This window comes from Maniola jurtina, chromosome 14, assembly GCF_905333055.1.
Source record: "Maniola jurtina chromosome 14, ilManJurt1.1, whole genome shotgun sequence".
In the NCBI taxonomy this organism is placed as follows: Eukaryota; Metazoa; Arthropoda; class Insecta; order Lepidoptera; family Nymphalidae; genus Maniola; species Maniola jurtina.
The window spans coordinates 4,111,206-4,131,980 of record NC_060042.1 but is presented as its reverse complement, the minus strand read 5'-3'; the positions used below and the strand labels follow the sequence as shown (position 1 = coordinate 4,131,980).

General features: G+C 35.4%; 2 protein-coding genes across 2 annotated transcripts; both read right to left on the bottom strand.

Moving 5' to 3' along the window:
* Positions 1–3,624: 3,624 nt before the first annotated feature.
* LOC123872066 (uncharacterized GMC-type oxidoreductase Mb1310-like) lies at positions 3,625–8,336 on the bottom strand. The gene is made up of 4 exons (XM_045916197.1): positions 8,329–8,336; positions 7,113–7,234; positions 6,119–6,252; positions 3,625–5,460 (listed from the first exon to the last, which is right to left on the bottom strand). Exons 1-4 carry the CDS (start codon positions 8,334–8,336, stop codon positions 3,889–3,891), a joined length of 1,836 nt encoding a protein of 611 aa, XP_045772153.1. The 3' UTR covers positions 3,625–3,888.
* A 5,080-nt stretch (positions 8,337–13,416) lies between these two features.
* Positions 13,417–18,574, bottom strand: LOC123872065 (glucose dehydrogenase [FAD, quinone]-like). The gene is made up of 4 exons (XM_045916196.1): positions 18,567–18,574; positions 16,511–16,635; positions 15,488–15,621; positions 13,417–14,988 (listed from the first exon to the last, which is right to left on the bottom strand). Exons 1-4 carry the CDS (start codon positions 18,572–18,574, stop codon positions 13,417–13,419), a joined length of 1,839 nt encoding a protein of 612 aa, XP_045772152.1.
* Positions 18,575–20,775: the final 2,201 nt, after the last annotated feature.

Here is a 20,775-nt window from a genome sequence, read left to right as displayed (position 1 = left end):
AACACCTGTAAAAACACAGATTAAGAGAAGACACCCTGACGGGCCCCCGTCGATTTCCTACATATGATATTACTAGCTGTGCCCGCGACTTCGTTCGCGTGGAATAGTGACTTTTCGCGCTTTATATAGCCACGGACGCTCAGGCGCGAGGCGCCGTGATTCTTTAAATTGACATAACTTTTTTATTTATGAACCGATTGACATGAAATAAACACTAAATCCTAAGTGAAGCTTACTACAATATATTAGTGAAAACCGTATCTAAATCGAATAAGCCGTTTCTGAGATTAGCGTGCACAAACACACAGACAAACAGACAAACAGACAAACAGACAAACAGACAAACAGACAAACAGACAAACAGACAAACAGACAAACAGACAAACAGACAAACAGACAAAAAAAAAATTAATTACAATTTCGGGTTCGGCATCGATATAATAACAACCCCTGCTACTTTTTTTTTATATATTTCCATTGTACAGACACCACTTTTCTACAATTTTATTATATGTATAGATTTTATTATATGTATAGATTGTTCTTATCTCTATCTGCCCTGGTTCGTGCATTCTCGGTTACTACCGATCATAGAGATAGTATACAAGCTACCGATACTAAATGTACCGAACATTTGTGATAACAAATTCAAATTGCTGTGATTGGCTGAATTTACAATGTTCTTGCTGCTACAGTGAATTTGGGCCACTAGCGTAACAATGTTAGCCGGTTAGAAATGATTGCAATTAGTCAACCTGTTTGACGTCCGTGTTCTGTTTTCGATTACAAAAAAGCAAAAACTATTGTTGCAATCATCAATTTTAGCAAATAGTGAGAGAGAGTCGGCCAATCAGAGGTCACAACTATCGTCATATTGTCTGTCAAACTTTGGCAGTAGGGCCTACCGAGTAATGAAAACAATTTTTCATTCTGTCTAGGAAGTATAGGGTTGCCACCCGCCTCGTTTTGATTTACGGGCTATTTATTTATTCAGAATATTTATTTATTTAAATCGCTTTCAAAAACTCTTCAGTTTGTAAAACAAATGTTACACATTTCATGCATACAATGCATGTTAACTTAAAATTACATTTAACTTGTAATTCCACCTTCACAGTATCAATACCATGGCCGTAGCCAGGAATTGATTTCGGAAGAGGTTTTATCAGGGCCGGAACTGAATCTTGTCATGAGGAAAAAAACGTTCGCTCGACTTTATGGGCTAATTGCCTGGTTATTGTATTTTCACATTTCAATTTGACAGTGAGATAAAATACAACACTAAAAAAGCGCGAGCGCAGTGAGCGTGAATGTTTTTGGTTCAATACAGAAACTTTTTGAAGATTGGCTTTACCACATTTCCGTGGGATTGATGACAGGTGTTGTGTTCTGTGACGTCATCAAAATGACGTTTGGCCTCGACCCTGCGCTCTCTATGCAAGATTCTTTCGGCAACGACTCTTTGACTATTCATAATCCATTACTGAATAATTTTAAAAATTAAGTAGTTTATTATGACAACAAATTATTATGTATTTTCACTTGTGTCAAACATGTCAGTAACCGAATAAAATTATGTAATTAATTATTTATTATTAATAGGACCAGGAGAACACTGCTATACTTAGTAATATTTTATTTTATTCTTTTTGGTTACATTTTTTTTAAAATTTATTTAAAACTAGCTGATGCCCGCAGCTTCGCCCGCGTGGATTTAGGATCTGAAATCCCGTGGGAACTTTTGTCCCCGGGATGTAACGTGTTTCTGTACCACGTAAAAACATTTAAACGGATGATCCTTTAAAATCCCGAGGGATCACCAGGATTTAGGAATGCAATTCCTTACAGCATCAGGGTTGAGGAGTTGGGTCCTCGAGGTCAACGACAAAGTCTTTACTTGGTACAGATACCTTCAAAATCAATCAATTTATAACCGACAGTTTCTAAATCCCATCAGTAGTGATGGTGAGGTCCCCTGCAGCATTGGATAGATTGAGGAGTTGGAATCCAATTTTTTTATGAAACAATGTCACAAAGTTCCTCTTTCGATTTAAAAAAAAAATTACTCAAATCGGTTCAGAAATCTCGGAGATTTCGGTGTACATAGGTAAAAAAACACAACTCCCTTTTTGAAAGTCGGTTAACAAAGTAGCCTATGTTACACCCTGGTCAATCCTCTACTTGTCTGTGAAAATCCCGTCAAAATCGGTTCAACCGATCCAAAGATTAGCCTTTTCAAACAGACAGACAGACAGACAAAAATTTTAAAAACGTGTGATTCAGTGTTGGTATCGTTCAAATAACCATATGAGCTTAATATGAGGTAGTTATTTCGAAATTACAGACAGACACTCCAATTTTATTTATTAGTATAGATTAGTATAGATTCAAAATCAATCAATTTATAACCGACAGTTTCTAAATCCCGTCAGTAGTGATGGTGAGGTCCCCTGCAGCATCAGGATTGAGGAGTTGGAATCCAATTTTTTAATGAAACAATGTCACAAAGTTCCTCTTTCGATTTAAAAAAAAATTACTCAAATCGGTTCAGAAATCTCGGAGATTTCGGTGTACATAGGTAGAAAAACACAACTTCCTTTTTGAAAGTCGGTTAACAAAGTAGCCTATGTTACACCCTGGTCAATCCTCTACTTGTCTGTGAAAATCCCGTCAAAATCGGTTCAGCCGATCCAAAGATTAGCCTTTTCAAACAGACAGACAGACAGACAGACAGACAGACAGACAGACAAAAATTTTAAAAACGTGTGATTCAGTGTTGGTATCGTTCAAATAACCATATGAGCTTAATATGAGGTAGTTATTTCGAAATTACAGACAGACACTCCAATTTTATAGCCGTCACTCCAATTTTATAAAAAAGTACGGCTTGGCCGTTTACAGTTCGTGGATTTTTTATCTGAAATGACATCTAAGCCCGGAATTGCTTCTGCGACCATCACGAAGTACAATACAAATTAGTAATTGTCGAACAAACTATTCCTTAAGGCCTTAAAATATGTTATGTCATGTAATAGTTTTACGAACATTAAACGGCCAAGCCGTCCTTTTTTTACCAAGATGTAGGGTTTGTAGAATCAGAGCTTGTAAGTAGAGTGATTTGTTATTTATTGTTATAAATTTGATACAGTCAAGAACATTTAAGAGCTATATTACTTTGGACTTGGGATAGGTCCCATGGCCAGCACAAATCTAAGCTCAGCTAGGGGCTTGGCTCTACTAGAGATCTCATAACTTTTTAACAGTGAAAACATTATGAACTTATGAGTCTTGGCTACATTTTTACATGAAATGTTTTTGGTGGGATACATTTTACAGACAACATTCACGGTCACTTCGATTTGAGGCGAAGCCGTGCGTGTGATGTGTGAGAGCAGTGTCGTGTAATGAGCTACATTTACTGCAACCTTAATTCCGAAAAAATAAAAAAAATGAAATCAAATATACTTTATTTTACATCAAGAAACAAAACAATAACATAACATAATCATAAAATATAGAGTTATAACTTTAATATAATCTATGCATCTTTAGTAAAGATTAATTATTATTAAAGATTATAATTTAATACAACAAAGTAGAATTACTTGGCGGTCTTATCGTTTAATAAAAACGATATCTACCAGGAAAATACGTTGCAGAGAATATAATGACCAGTAACAAAGAGAAGGTACGTGTTAATAATAAATAACAACATAAGTACATCACACTTTAGTGGGTATTGATGATTGACGCAAATAAAATATATGTACTTAGTAGCGGCGCCGAACATGTTCCATCATTTTTTTAAAAGATCTTTATTTTAATTGTATCATATGGATTTTTCAATTTAATAATCGTATTAGTAATTCAATTATTTGGATGACAGAATTATTCAGATACTCCATACTCCTCCTTAATCAAGTCGGATGCCAATTCTCCGATCATAATTACGGGTGCCATAGTATTGCCACTAGTTTCAGATGGCATTACACTAGCATCTATAACGCGTAAACCTTCTACCCCATGAACTTTTAAGGAGTTGTCTACTACTGCATCTGGATCTGAGCCCATTTTTGCTGTGCCTATTGGATGAAAAACTGTTTGACTTACATGCGTTGAATAACATTTCCAATAATCATTGCTTAGATATTCCCATTCGTCGCATTGGGACAAATTTATTTTGGGAATAAAAGCGTTATTAGATTTGAAATAGGGAGTATCTAGTAATTTTGTTACTATTTCTATACCATCACCTGATGCTTGAATATCCCATTCATCGCTGTAATATTTCGGATACAATAAAGGATAAGTGTGTGGGTCATTGCTCGTTAAACATATATTGCCTTTTGAATGGGGATGTAAATTGTGAAATGCCATAATCACTAACGCTTTATCCGGCTGACATTGCATGAAAGATTCTGCTACTTCATCTTTAAGAGTACGGAGATAGGATCGTGCGATGGATGAATTTTGTCTAAATATTATAGTGTGACATTGAAACTCTGGATAAGACATGTCATCAGTTCGAGAAAAGAAAGCGCTCAAATTCATTATAAACTCATGTGCTAAATAACCGGTTTTATCATATAAGTATTTTAAAATTTCGAACTTCTTTTCAGCTTCATCCTCCGGTCCTGGTTCATCCATACAGAATGGTACTGGAACGTAAGCGTGATCTTGTAAGTTTTGACCAACACCCGGCAAATTAACTTTAACTGGAATATTGTGAGAAATTAGTTCTTTTTCAGGACCTATACCAGATAGCATCAATATTTGTGGCGTGTTTATAGCTCCAGCGCTAAGAATAACTTCCCGGTTTGCCAAAACCGTCTTTTTTTCTCCATTAATTTCAACTTCTACACCGTAGGCTCGTGAATTATCATCTATTAATACTTTTGTCACGAAAGCATTGGGAACAACTCTTAAATTCGGTCTATCACTTGCTGATTTCAAATAAGTACTGTAGGTGCTTGATCTTTGTCCATTTGCCGCAGCTGCTCTTGATATGGCACAGAATCCCTGTCCCTCGAACTTGTCGGCGTTAATATCATTTACCTTCTTGATTCCAATATGATTCCAAGAGTCTAAAATATTCTGACCTGCTTCGTTTAGTGTATGATTAAATGTGTTAACCACAAATGGACCGTCGTGTCCATAGGTTTCACGTACTTGAGGAATTTCGTCAAGGCGTTGGTCTTGGAAATTTTCTGCCTTTCTGAAATACTTATTTACAGTTTCCGGTGCCCAATTTGTATTTCCTTCATCATACCACGACTGAAAATCTTGATCTTGTCCTCTTACATAATACATAGCGTTCATTGCACTGGATCCCCCAAGCATTTTCCCCCGTGGCCATTGTACTACGCCATTTTTCATTCCTTGGAGCGTTACACCATCGCTTTCTGTAACGTATTTCCAGTCGTATTTGCTTTGATACAAGGAGCCATCCAAGCCAGGTATCTGTAACAATTTTACAGTTGGATAATATTACTTTACTGGTTTACTAGTTTATGCCCACGACTTTATTCGCTTTGGGATTGAATTTTCAAAAATCTTTTCGTAGCGGATGTCTACATAATAATAGCTATCTGCATGCTTTTCAGCTCGATCCCTCCAGTAGATTGAGCTGTGCGTCAATAGAGCAGTTAGTCAGTCACCTTTTTCTTTTATATATTTAGATATTTAAGAAATAGCTAGGTATGCAACCTCTAGTAATGATAAATAATCTTAATGTATAAAATTCAAAGTCCTAATTGAATTTAAAATTCGAGATTCACCTCTAAAGAAGTGAAATGGGGTTGTAAAAAGTACTAATACTACTACTACTACTTGTGGAAAAGTACGACGTTACGAAGTTGGAGGCTTTAAATAATAAAAATTTCTTTAAGTTATATTAGAAAATCACCCGTAAGGGTGGTAAAATTGGGGATGAAAGTTTGTATAGGAAATTTTATTTTTTATTGTCCAGAAGGTAGTTTTTTAAGTATCTACAAAGAAAAGATTTTGCGACAACCCACCCTTAAGAAGGGGGGGGGGGGGTGCTTCTTCTGCTGGCACAATTTAAGAAATAAACCTTTTCATTTCTTTCTTTCGTCTTTTAAATTTGTTTTATACATACAACAGATTCAGCAGGTGCCTCGAATCCAGCTTCAAAAAGCACAACGTTCCAACCATCTACTTCGCTGAGTCGATTTGCTGCAACACAACCTGCCGTGCCTCCTCCCGCGATAATAAAGTCAACTTTCTCCATATCTGCAAATGTTACAAATCCCTACATAATAAACAAAAGAAAAATATATCTAGTTGTTTTGTTATTTTTACCCAACTACAGGAAGGTTTACGATTTTAGTAGTCTATGTATGTATGTATCTATGTGTGTTCCACTATAGCGTCTAAACTACTTAGCCAAAGGTGAATGAGGTGTCATTTGATTTGTTAGTCCAGGTCCAGGTACAATTTATGGACAGATTTTACGCCCAAATGAGTGGGGGGTCTCTGAATTTTTTGTTTGCGTATCGTATCGTGTGAGATATCAAATGAAAGAGGAGTAAATTCTGAGTCTGAACTCTGAGACATAAAACAATGTTACTATAAACTTACAACTAGCGATATCTATCGATCACTAACTTTAACGGTTAAAGGAAACATTATGAGGAAAGCTTCATGCCTGAAAGTTCTTCATAATATTTTCGAAGGTGTTGTCTGCCAATCTCCACTTGGCCAGCGTGGTGGACTATGGCATACTCTTCTCTTTCTGAGAGGAGATCTTTCTCAGTAGTGAGCCGGTGTTGGGTCGATCATGATAATGATGGTGATGATTGGGGTTTTTAACCCCCGACCTCCCCCGACCCAAAAAGAGGGGTGTTATAAGTTTGACGTGTGTATCTGTGTATCTGTCTGTGGCATCGTAGCTCCTAAACTAATTAACCAATTTTAATTTAGTTTTTTTTTGTTTGAAAGGTGGCTTGATCGAGAGTGTTCTTAGCTATAATCCAAGAAAATCGGTTCAGCCGTTTGAAAGTTATCAGCTCTTTTCTAGTTATTACTGTAACCTTCACTTGTCGGGGGTGATATTAATTTACACTTGTGACTAGTTATGAAAAAAGACCTACCAGCTACTATGTTGTCGGGACTTTTCCTGTCTGGCACAAAACATTGTGCCGCTGTCAGAAAGTTGAGTGTGGAAGCAAAGAGTTGAGATGCCGAGCCTGTTGAGGCAACACAAGCGTTATCCCTGAAAATATAAGAAAAATAATTATTTGTTAATGATTCAGATAGTCTCTATATACTAGCCTATACCGGCGACTAAGTCCGCGTGTACTACACACACAAACTCCTATTTTATCCCCTTAATTAGGGGTTGAATTTTCAAAAAATCTTCATTAGCAGATGTCTGCATCATAATATTAGCTATCGGCCTCTATCGGCATGCTAAATTTTAGCCCGATCCGTCCAGTAGTTTGAGCTGTGCGTTGATAGATCAGTCAGTCAGCTTTTCCTTTCATATATTTAGATATACAAATTTGCTCTTGACTGCCATCTCTCTTATGGCAGGTTAAAATGCAATCTAAGATAGAAGCCGACCAGTCTGGAAGGGATACGGCAATTTTTATAATTACACTAATACCCATTAATTTCTGACTTTCTACGCTAACCGGAACTTTGAATCAATGAATGATTACTGAATGGAATAAAATAGAAAGATTTTTATTGCCAAAAGTCTTTCACAAGTGCTCTTGAATCGTCATAAGAATCTACCTACTACTGGTTTGGAATGTCATTCCTAGAAGATTAGGTTGAATTTATACTAATCTATTTACTTATAAATAAAATTGAAGTGTCTGTCTGTAATTTCGAAATAACTACCTCATAATAAGCTCATATCGTTATTTGAACGGTTCCATAAGTGAACCACACTGTAAGGAATTGCATTCCTAAATTCTGGTAATCCCACGAGATTTGAAAAGAATAATCCGTTTAAGCAAATGTTTTTACGAAATTAAATAGACACCTTGCCTTCCGGGGACGAGCTACTACTTTTTGTCCTGGAAAATCAAAAGTTCCCACGGGATTGTCAAACCCCTAAATCCATGCGGGCGAAGCCGCGGGCCTCATCTAGTAGTTAATAAAAGCTGGAAAGCTTTACAGCTATGCATGGTAAAAAAATAGTAGAACCGTGATAAAGTAAAAAAATAGTCAGACACTTTTGAATTTATACCTAATAAGCTTATAATATTATTTAATTAATAGAAATAATTATTTCAACAAATTAATTTTAAATATATAATATTATCTATTTTAAAATTTATAAAATATTTATTCACTCACCAAACCATTTTCGTTGAATTACTGTTTCATGCTCGGTAGCGAACAACTGAGGTAATTTTCTCAATGCACACTTGATATTATATACTTTTTTAGGCAAAACACCTGAAAAAACACAGATCAAGGGCAAATCAGACACGTGCACTAAGAGTTCCGTACATTACAAATAATGTTTTTTTTTTGATTAAATAATTTCAAACGCCTTTTTCTTCTTTCTTCTCTCTGGGCTGGTTTCCGCACTTAAACGTTTCCGTCTGTTGTGCGTGCGTTGCCCCTCCCCGCCGAACAAACGCCTCAAGCAAATCCTTTTTGCTTTGGACCATGTAACTGAGCTGTAAGGAATTGCATTCCTAAATCGTGGCGATATGTCGGGATTTTGAAAGAATCTTCCGTCTCTACGTTTTTACGAAATTTGGTTTTACAAAGATATCTTTCATCCCAGGGACGAGCTACTACGGATAAACTACTGTTTGTCCTGTAAAATCAAAAGTTCCCACGGGATTTTCAAAAATCTAAATCCATGCGGGCGAAGCCGCGGGCATCATCTAGTGATATACAACTCAATTTTTTCGGCCTCGCATAGTATTTTTTCCTTTCAAGCTTCGATAATAATATAAAACGCGATGAAGACAAACTTTGAACGCGCCACTCGCGCGCTTTTTTATCGCGTTGTACGCGCGTAAATGCGACAATCTGCTTTTTGGTCACCTACAGCGACGTGAGCGCGCGTTCGTAAAACGCGCATCGGCGACGCGTTGAAAATACGCCGTGTGAGTAGGCTCTAAGTTTATATATTCAAGATATTACTGATTTCTAAGTGTTCTGTTGACCAAGATTATATTTATATTATAAATAGATTTGTATATATACTTGCGCTAACTATCTGTCATATCTACTATAGCTATTTTAGTCGACTGGAAGAGATCGCTAGGTAGCGATAAGGCCGCCAAATTGTACCTACCTGCCTATAATATTTTATTTTGCTTTGTATGTGTTTTTTCTGTATTAATTTTATGGTGTGCAATAAAAGTACATTCATTCATGATTATAAGTACCAGTTATGTGATTTTATTAGATGTAAAACCATACTCGTTACTATGGTAATCCATACTTAATAATATTGTAAACGTGAAAATGTATGCGTCTGTTTGTTTGCTAGCTTTTCATGGTTCATCGTTTTAACCGTTTTGTAACAAAATTTAGTACCTACAGAGATAGCTTACATTCCACGGAAGAACATAGGCTACTTTTGCACCGGAAAATCACAGAGTTACCAAATCCACGTGGACGAAGTCGCGAGTATCATCTATTTGGTATATAGCTAATACCCTGGGGACGGGCATAGGCTACTTTTATCCTGGAAATACAAAGAGTTCTCACATGAATCAAGAAATATCTTTCCTGTAGTACCGACAATAGTAATTGGTAAAAGTTAATTTGCTTGTATTGAGTGTGGGGTGTAGTTAACTATTAGTACCGCATCAAAGTATCGAAGTATTTTATTTTATTTTTATTTTATTTTATTCGACTAACCTACAACTTTTATACATAAAATATTTACAAAAATATAATTGTTTATAGCTAAAAAGATACTTAGTATAAACGTTAATAAAAGGCTAGTACAAAAGATTTAGGTACAATGATATTTTAAAAGGTTAGTAGGTAGTAAAGTGGGGTTAGATGCAATAATGAATATAAATATTAAATTAACACGTTACATCGTTAAATCTCTTACAAACTAATTAACTCCCTTACGCAGGGAGGCAATGACGTTACGACGAAAGCAGGTCGTCGTAGAATTAAAAATGTTATATTACACATTAGTACCTTTATATTATTTATATCATAATAATCATATTATAACTATATAGTGCGCGACAGGTTGAGATGGCAACCGGGGTGGGGGCGCCCCGCACACCCGCGCAGCTCCCGCGGTAGCCCGCTGCGGGTGAGCGCGGGTGACGTTCAGGAGTGCGAAGCGTCCCCCCGCCTCTTAACCCGATTGCCATCTCAACCTATCACGTAATATAGGTAATATTCAACATCACGTATCTCCAAATAAATGATTAATTAAAGATGAACAGTCTATATAGCACACTTGACTAAATAAAACATCTTATTATAGGAGAGGTAAAAAATTAAAATAAGATATCCGTATCAAATCTTTCATCGACAGAAAGAATGCTGCAGTTGTTTAAATAAAATTCATATTTAACTACAAGATAGGTATACATCAAGAGATTAGTAACGTTCAATGAAATGAAAAGTACTTACTAATTTTTCTATTTTGACAAACCTCTGAGGTTGGGTCAATTTGGATATTTCTTGACTTTCTTGACTAAGTGGGTTCCGTAATCCGTACTAAAGCTCCCGTTTACCTTTACTTGTTAGATAAAGTTTATCTCGAGATTGTGAAACCGGCTCTTAATAAGTATATTATTATTGAGTTACTTATGTTCATTTACATTAAGTTTATCTTTGATAGTTTCCAGATTTATTACGGAGTCAAACTTCGACTATTTCGTATTCCTCACTTTGTTGCTAGAAAGCTCATGAATAAATCCGAACTTCAACTTGGCATACAAGGAATCTATTCAATCGTAGTTTAGTTGCTTAAGAAACAAACTTTATAAGTATATCACTAGCGACCCGCCTCGACTCCGCACGGGTAGCTCATTACAATTATCGCAAGGGACCTCTACTTTTTGAAAATAAAATATAGCTTATGCCACTCAGGAATAATGTAGCTTTCTATTGGTGAAAAAAGGTTCAGTAGTTCCTGAGATTACTTCCTAGAAACAAACTGACAAACTTTACTATTAATATATAATATTAGAGTAAATAAAATAGTATTGTACAAGTGCATTGGGGATTGGGACCGTAATTTCGACAGGAATTTATAAGAGATGATCGAACGTCTTTATTTCGGTTAAGTATATAAATAGTTTTTCGAATTAGGCCCATTGACGATTTAGCTATTTTCACATACTGAAAGATATTTTGAGAAACATTATAATATGAGATACTCATAATGTAGATAAATTTTTAAAATTTCAGCATTTAAAAAATTGGGTTATTTTTTGCTTGGAATTGGGGTAGTTGTGATCGGTCTTGGGGTATTTCCGAAATTTATCTGAAGTGGTTTTTATTGCATTCTGACGGAAGGTTTACATTTCTTTTTCGTTTGTCTATACCCCTGAAACAAAATATCATCACTTTTTCTAGTTGTTTAGTACTTACTGGTCAAAAGACCAATAATTCCGAAATACCAAAGCTGTAAAACAACTTTAGTATTTTGGAATTACCCCAGATTTTATTTAATATGAAAATAAATTGGATGAGTTTGAATTACCCCAGAGGGGGGTTTTTATTTTAGGAAAATGATGTTAGGGTTATTACGAAGCACCAAAAATTTCTACTACTATTCCCGTTTGCCTGGTAATACAATAAATTAGTATAATTAAAATTAAAATTGTTATTAAAATGCACACTTGACCAAATACGGATTATTCACAAGGCTGGTAAAAAAGCAAATTTTATCTGCATCACATCATCGATGGAAAAATACTTGCAGGTGTTTAAATAAGATTATGTAAATTACAAGATGCTTCCACAAATTAGTTGGTATCAGAATAACTTTCAATGAAATAATTAAAACTGAAAATTTTATATCGAAAAATCAATCGCACAGGTAAAGCAGGAAATTCGGAGCGGTCCGAGATATTGAGCCGAGGGTTTTTGAGTTTTTTTTTCAGGGGTTGCCTGAAAAACGGCGCTGAGGTAGTGTACCCATGTACCTACTACGGTCTCCGGCATTACGCTGAGCCGATTCCCTTTTTTGAGAGTTTTCCTCACAAACACGCCTTCGGTTTTTTAGATCACACTGTTATTTCTTAGATTAATTGTAATTCCATGCAATTCAACTCAGAGGATCGCTGCCTTCACACATACACATATTATGTGTATAGGGTACGTATGTGTTATACACATAGGTAATTTTACTATCTATACAAGCTTAATTTGCTACATGCAGCACGTGACAAGGTTGCCACCTTGTTTGCCGTATTCAGGATTAGGTGTCGTTGATTAAAAAGAAAAATTGAAAAGTAAATAGTTATTCAAACTAGTTATGGTATTCATTTATTTTATAGTAATTATTATTAACAAATACTATGAACATTAAAATATAAAAATTACAAATCAAATTGTCATCCAAACCACTGTAACGAGGCAGGGTGCCCAGATCGCTGGCTGCGTTGGTAAATGAACTTTTAAATACCTTTACTTGCGTTATTTAAATGTTTATTAAAACAATGAACCTAAAACTAAAAACCTTAAAAATATAACATAATAACTAAAATAAATTATTAAAAGAAGTCCCTTTAGGCAAGGTTCCGAAGATACTGGCAGCGTTCCCCCTTTGAATGGCTAGACTAATTCTTTGTCCGAGTTAGCTGCCAGCTCTTCGGTCTCCTGTGATGTCAACTAACCTTTTTGACATTTTCCTAAAAAGCCTTATAGCTCTAGGACCCCACGGACCAAGGGTCTCGACACCGAATGGGGTCTCCAAGTTTATTTACACTAATACAATTGTCAGCAAGATACTTTAAATGACCTGTTTTCTTATACTTTATCCGCAGAAAGAAGTTACGAGTATAGTATGAAATCACGCAAACATTGTGTCGAAACACTTCAGTGATTAAGTAAAATGGGACTTAATTACCAGTTTTAAAGCTCAAGTCCATTTATACATCCACAGCCAGCGCTTCAAGCAGAAACGTTATGAAATTAAAATCGCTGTTGACGGCAGTGTAGACATAAAAAGTTATGTCACGTAATAGTTTTACGCTCAAGCCATACTTTTTTTTCCAAGATGTAGGGTTTGTAGAATCTGGGGTTATACGTAGAGTAATTCGTTATTTATTGTTATAAATGTGATATAGTCAAGAGCACTTAAGAGCTATATATATTTATTTTTATATTATATACTTTGGACTAGGGGCAGGACACAAATCGCTCAGATAGGGGCTTGGCTCTACTAGAGATCTCATAACTTTTTAACAGACTTAGTTACATAATATTATAAATTATTTATTTAATTAGATACTCAGTCTTAATCATGTCGGATCCCATTTCTCCGATCATTATCGTGGGTGCATTAGTATTACCACTAGTTTCTAAGGGCATTACACTAGCATCTATAACTCGTAAACTTTGTACCCCATGAACTTTTAAAAAGTTATTAACCACTGAATCATTGGGGTCTGGACCCATCTTTGCTGTGCTTGTTGGGTGATACACTGATTGAGTCATGTGAACTGAGTAACATTTCCAATAAAGGTCACTTAAAAATTCGTATTCGTTACATGGTGGCAAGTTTATTCTAGGAATAAAGGCGTTAATAGATTTGAAATAGGGAGTATTTAGTAAATTAGTCAATATCTGTATACCATCGACTGATGCTTGTAGATCCCTGTTGTCACCGTAATAATTTGCATCGATAATTGGATAATCGTATGGATATGACGTATTTAAATAAATAGTGCCCCTTGAATAAGGATGTAAAATATGTAACGCCACAATGTATAACGCTTTTTTCGAATGGTATCGCGTGAAAGAATCTACTACTTCTTCTGTAAACGTGTTGAGATACGGCCGTGCGGTAGATGAGTTTTGTGGAAATATCAGAATATGGCTTTGAAACTCTGGATAAGGCATATCTTTGTATCGTGAAAAGAAAGCGCCTAAATTCATTATACTCTCATGTGCTAAATGTCCGGTTTTATCGTATAGGTATTTCAAAATGTTAAACATTTGTTCAGCTGTATTTTCTGGCCCTGGTCCATCGGCATAGACTGGTATTGGAAGATACGTATGATCTTGTAAATTTTTACCAACACCTGGTAAATCGACTTTACACGGAATATTTTTTGAAAAAAGGTGTTCTGCAGGACCTACACCGGATAGCATTAATAGTTGTGGAGTGTTTATAGAACCTGCACTAAGAATAACTTCCAGATCTGCAAAAATCCTCTTTCGTTTTCCATTTACATCAACCTCTACACCGTAGGCTCGTGCATTATCATCTATTAATATTTTTGTCACGAAAGCATTTGTAACAATTTTCAGATTCTGTCTATTGCTTGCTGAATTCAGGTAAGCTCTGTAAGTGCTTTGTCTTTGCCCATTTGTTGCAGTTGCCCTAGATATTGCACACAATCCAAATCCTTGGAACTTGGCCGCATTGATATCAGATACCTTCTTGATTCCTATATAATCCCAAGAGTCTATAATATTCTGAGCTATTTCGCTATAAGTATGATTAAATGTGTTAATTACAAGTGGACCGTCATGCCCATACGTCTTATATATATCAGGATCTTCGTTAAGTTTCATATCTTGGAAATTTTCCGCCTTTTTGAAATAGAAATTTACATTTTCCGGTGACCAGCTTGGATTTCCTTCATCATGCCATGACTGAAAATCATGGTCCTGCCCTCTTACATAAAACATAGCGTTAATTGAACTGGAACCACCAAGCATTTTCCCCCGTGGCCAGCGTACTGCGCCATTTTGTAATCCTTGGTGTCTTATACCATCGCTTTTTGTAACATATTGCCAGTCGTATTTGCTTTGATATAAGGTGCTATCCAGGTAAGGTATCTGTAATATTTTTAATATTTTCAAATTATTACTTTAACTTGTAAATAATAAATATGCATTCGAATTATCAAAGTATGAATTGTTTTTTATTCTTTGCATAATGAAAACTTATTTGAAAGTTTTTAAACCGATTGAGATGAACAATGAACAAAACAAACAAACAAATAGACAAGCAAGACTGACAGATTTTTAAAACATGCATGGTGTTTAAAATATGTTTGTGAATATATAATATTGTCTAATTCAACGGATCAGCCTGGCTGTCCAACGCGGAAATGCAGCCAGTATTCTTGGCACCATTCCATGCGGGCATGATTTGTATAGTAATTAGATAACGCTAGCTTTAAGTTTTATTGTAATATTTTCAATAAAAAAAAAAAAAAAAATAAAAAAAAAATAACGTGTTTTATTTTAAATTATCATTTAGGTACATTAATCCATTGCATTAATTAATCCGTGTGATAAAGTTTATAAGAAACTATTTTATTTATATACATACATCCGATTCAATAGGCGGCTCAGGTCCAGCTTCAAGAAGCAAAATGTTCCAATAGCTTATTTCGCTGAGTCGATTCGCTACTACACTGCCGGCTGAACCTCCTCCCACGATTATGAAATCGTATGTCTCCAGATCTGGAAGATTACAGATATAAGTAATATACATTAATATTTTAGAGGTCTCAATAGCTCAATTAATGAAAGTTCATTTATAATTATGAGTCATATTTTGGTACTCTGCGCTTTACACTTGGGAAAAGAGGCATATAATTCTTTAAAAAACTTGATAATTTAAAACAGCAATTAGCTCTGTTTTAGGCGCCATTTCCACGGGCGAGGGGATCGCAACGATTCCGATCTACTATCGTCCGATAAAATCACTCGAATCACTGCGGTTGTATCACCCACTAGCCAAGTTTATTATGATGACTAATATTCCCCTTTCCCCTCCAACTAAGCGTAAAGCTTGTGCTATGAGTAGGTACGACTGGGTCTGCTGCGGCGGACATCCGCTGGCGGAGTAACGAGGCGTTGTCAATCCCTTGTGCACCGACTTCAGCATGGAATGGAACTTCGTGAGGTTTTTAGTCAGTAGAAGTCCGACATAACTGTGCTCCCCCGTGGTGGTATCCGTGACGGATTTATCTCACGAAAAAAAGGTACGGCAATGAATAGTATAAAGGATGGAGTTGGGACCGGCGACTTTCGAATTTCAGAACACTCTTTTTACTCTTTAGAGTTGTATCTAATTCGGTGGCACGGTGAGATTATAGCCGCGATTCTCTCGTCCATGGAGATGGCGCCACGATAGATATAACTTTACATAGAGATTGTTGTATTAACAACAATCTCTATGATAAAACATAGCTAACGTTTGTTTTAATTTCTTTAGCTCCACAACTACTTCGAATTCACAAATAATATAAACCGAAATCATCGGCCCAAACTCGAACAAATATTTCAGTATCGAATACAAATAAAATAAAAGTACTAGGTACCACTTTTTCCATGTAAAAATTCTCACCAAGTACTGTGTCGTCAGGACATATTTTGTCTGGCATAAAACATTGTGTTGCTGCCAGGAAGTTTAGTGCATTAGTAAACAGTTGAGGTGCTGATCCGGTTGTGGCTGTACAATTAGTATTATGCCTGTAAATTTATTATAATCATTTGTTAATCATAAAATAAACAAAACTAGATGACTCCGTTCGCGTGGACTTAGGTTTTTTACAAATCCCGTGGTTACTTTTTGCTTTTCCGGGATAAAAAGTTGCCGAAATCAATTTCCGGCGCTAAGCTAAGCTACCTCTACACAAAATTTCATATGAATCGGTAAAACGGATAGACCTTCAAAAGAATCCAGTAGGAACTCTTTGATTTTCCGAGGTGAAAAGTAGCCTATGTGCGTCCCCGGGATGTAATGATGTGCCAAAATTCATTAAAATCGGTTCAGCGGTTGAACCGTGAAAACGTACCAGACAGACAGACAGTCAGAGAAACAGACACACATTCGCATTTATAATGTTTATAGGTCTGTCAGTTTATCTATCGGTTCATTAACTAGGCAATTACATAATTTGAAACTTGTTTGATAGCGAGCAAAGATACAATCAATTGATTTGCAAAAAATATTTAATTACACATACAATTCATCAGCAATTTTCAAATTACGATATTTTTCATCTCTCTCCTCATAAATATAAATCTGCAATTAGGGACATTATATCGTTTTTGTTTTTGTGTTTGCTTTATTATTTATGTAATTTACCTATTTTCTGTTCTTTTCCTATGTACCTTCTTATACCCGGCTATTGTGTGTTTTAATTCTGTGATAACTTTTCGTTGGAGACTGTTGTGGTGTGTGTGCTTTGTATTTGTGTTACCTTTTGCTTATTTTTAATACTGTGTGTCTCCATAAAAATAAAAATAAATAAATACAATCTCCATACGTGTTTTGTAAAGTTCAAATGACAATGCCTAAAATTCACCGAAGCAAATCAGCGCTGATTAAACGAATTTGTACGGTCGGCCTTAGAATTCAACCAAAAAAAAAACTATTGCATCAAAAACCTGTCACACTTATGACACTTTTATGACTTTTTTATAAGCACGCCACACACATCACGCATGTGCATTACTGTGCCACGCGAATATGATCATTAAGGTGCTACGGCCTTTGACTGTACATTGTATGTTACGGCATATAATATAACAGAAGGTACGACAATCATCAAAGCCCAGCCCAAACCCTTGGACCTAGAAAGCTGAAACGAGCATAAATAGCAAGGAATATGGCCGGATTTTTCAAAATTCCCACGGACGCGCAGTCGCGCGCGGTCGCTAGTGTGAAACTAAATGCAGGCTGTGACCTTATATATTTTATGTCGTGAATAATAAATAATATTAATAAATTATTTTAGTCGGCGCTGGCTGGGTCACTTTTGGGCATTCTCTTTCAGTTGAAGGTTTTAGAAAGGAGATTGATTACATTTTTAGTGCCGTTGTATTTTCTGAATGTCTGTATCGATAGCAATCTAGACACCTTGTTAACACTCTTTAAAAATATACTATACTAGCAGTTGCCCCCGAATCTTGCGGGGACTGTCTTTTCCCGTGGATTTTCAAAAAAAAAACTTTCATGTAAACCTTATCCAAACAATCACAAACACAACAAAAAAAGAATTATCTAATTTGGTCCAGTCGTTCTCAAGTTATGGCATGACCAAGGGAAATACGGTTTAATTTTTTTATATACGACACACGCATAAATAATATACAACTATACCAAGCTTCTTCCCCAGTCGGGTAATAAACACATTATTCATGGAATATAAAACACAACGCATACTAACCTAATTGTAGTCAGGCATATGCAATGTGACAAATGTAATCACATTTTAAAAATGACTTTCAATCAAACATAACTTTATGTTCTGACTAAATAATAATACATATACACTTTGTAATTTATTGACTTTAATATTATGATATTTAGAGTTCATCATAAATGAATAGAAATGATTCTAAGATTTAAGAAATTAAATTTTTGTTTCTATAAAAAAAACAGTTTATTCACTCACCACAACATTTTTGCCCAATTACTGTTTCATGCTAATGCAAGCGTACCAAATTAACTGAGACGTTATTCTACCTACACGAAATATTATAACAAAGGCAATTACTTACATATTTTGTAAACAGAAAAAATTAAACTTGTTTTGGTCTTAGATCATTATCCTTTCAAATTAAATGACGATGACCGTGAAACTACACGTTAATATCTATAATAATAAATTATTAAAATTAAAAAAAACTTAAACATCATTATTTCTTTACCTACTTGGAACATCTTTATCATCATACCATCCATACTAATATTATAAATAGTATGTGAAAGTGGATCGGCCTGTTTGTCTGTCTGCTAGATTTTCATGGCCCATCTGATCCGATTTTAATGTAATTTGGCACCAAAATAGCTTGCATCACGAGGAATAACATTGGTTACTTTTGGTCCCAGAAAATTAAAGAGTTCCCGAAATTTTTTCAAAAACCTCAATCCACATGGCTTAGGCAAAATTGTTGCCATCATTTTCTTGGTACACAAATGGTTTGCAACCTGGAGATGGACATAGACTTGTTTTTATCCCGCAAAATAAAAGAGTTCCCCCGGGATTTCACTTAAATCCACGCGGACAAAGCCCAGACATCATCTACTTAGTAATATAATAAATGCGAAAATGTGTTTGTCTGTTGGTTTGTTCTTCAATCACACTGCAATACAGCAACGGATTGACGTGATTTTTGGTTAAACCAAGTTAAAGGGCAAGTAAGTGATATTTATTTCATTTTATTCCACCTGGGTATACATACGAAACGGAAAATCACAGAGTTCCCACGCGATTTTATAAAAACCTAAATCCACGCGAGTGAAGTCGCGGTCATTACTAGTAAAAATGTAATAAAGTAATCACTACAATTTATTACTGAAAAGAGCACGTCATTATTCTTTAAATAATTAACAAGTTGCAATACGAAGTAAATTATTTCTACTTAGGTAAGACTCGGGCACAGTTCAAGATCATAAAAATAGGCATGAACGTGTCAATATAACAAAAATTTATCTTTTAAAAATTCTTTTCTTCTAAGTATTGCCTTTCATTTTCCTTTTCTCTTTCAATTTTTTATATTCATCACAAGACGTGTAAAACAATCTTACCTATGCACAAAATTATAGTACACAAAATATATAACATTTCTATTGGCCTTACGCCTAGGTTTCATAATTTACCCATCATCCTTGGGAAGATAACAATATTATTCCTAAGTGCACCAAGGAAAAGGATTTTGAGAAAACACCATGGGATTTAAAAATAATTAAATCCATGCGGTCGAGGTCAATGTATTTGCGTCTCTATTTCATTATACCTTGACTCAAAACTTCCGTACACTTTTGGGTCTAGGCTTTGATGGGTAACGCTATGTTTATTAGGGTTCCGTAACCGAAGGATGCTAATGGGACCCTACTAATAAGCCTCCACTGTCCGTCCGTCCGCCTGTCTATCAGCGGGCTGATCTCGTGAACCGTAATCACCGTAATATAATCGCAATAACACTACCTAAACATAATCCAATATCAGTAACCATTTGCCTTATACCTAGTGATTTTAGTGATTTAGTATTTTTCAAACCCGCAATGTAGAGCGTGCAAAACTCGTAGCGGCCCCTAATTACAAAACGTTCGTTAACCTCTACATCAGTCAGATGTTTTATTTGCAATACATTGTGAACTTTTAAAAATATAGCGATTTTTTCGTGTTTTTTTTTTGTGGTACCTTATCAGTAATCATCAGTACTATCACTTGTCTTAATTTTTTGCTAGCGTTCTTACTTATATTATCCTGTATAAATAAACAAAACAGAATATTGAATTCAAAGTAAAAATAACACTATTCTCTTATAATTTGTACTAGAGACGCCTCGTTGGCACAATTTTCTGTAATTGGCAGCAAGGGACTTGAATGTGCTAACATCCGCGGTAAAGTTGCAGCAACTTTTGTCGTTAAAATACTTTGTTGGCTTTCAGACAGCTTTTACAACGTAATATGAGTACTAGCAGGTAGGTAAGAATGAATTGTGAATCCTCAGTCATTATTAACACTTACTTACTTAACTGACTAATCTATCAACGCACAGCTCAAACTACTGATCAGATCGGGCTGAGATTTACACAATTTCTTGGACGCAGATATCTGTTAAGAAAGAATTTTTGAAAATTCAACTTCTAAGAGG

Excerpts from the sequence above, each read along its gene's own strand:
- LOC123872066 (XM_045916197.1), bottom strand. Across the intron at positions 6,253-7,112 it reads TCCCGACAACATAGTAGCTG|ATATGGAGAAAGTTGACTTT; the intron begins GTAGGTCTTTTT and ends TAACATTTGCAG. Across the intron at positions 5,461-6,118 it reads AGGCACCTGCTGAATCTGTT|ATACCTGGCTTGGATGGCTC; the intron begins GTATGTATAAAA and ends AAATTGTTACAG.
- LOC123872065 (XM_045916196.1), bottom strand. Across the intron at positions 15,622-16,510 it reads TCCTGACGACACAGTACTTG|ATCTGGAGACATACGATTTC; the intron begins GTGAGAATTTTT and ends GTAATCTTCCAG. Across the intron at positions 14,989-15,487 it reads AGCCGCCTATTGAATCGGAT|ATACCTTACCTGGATAGCAC; the intron begins GTATGTATATAA and ends AAAATATTACAG.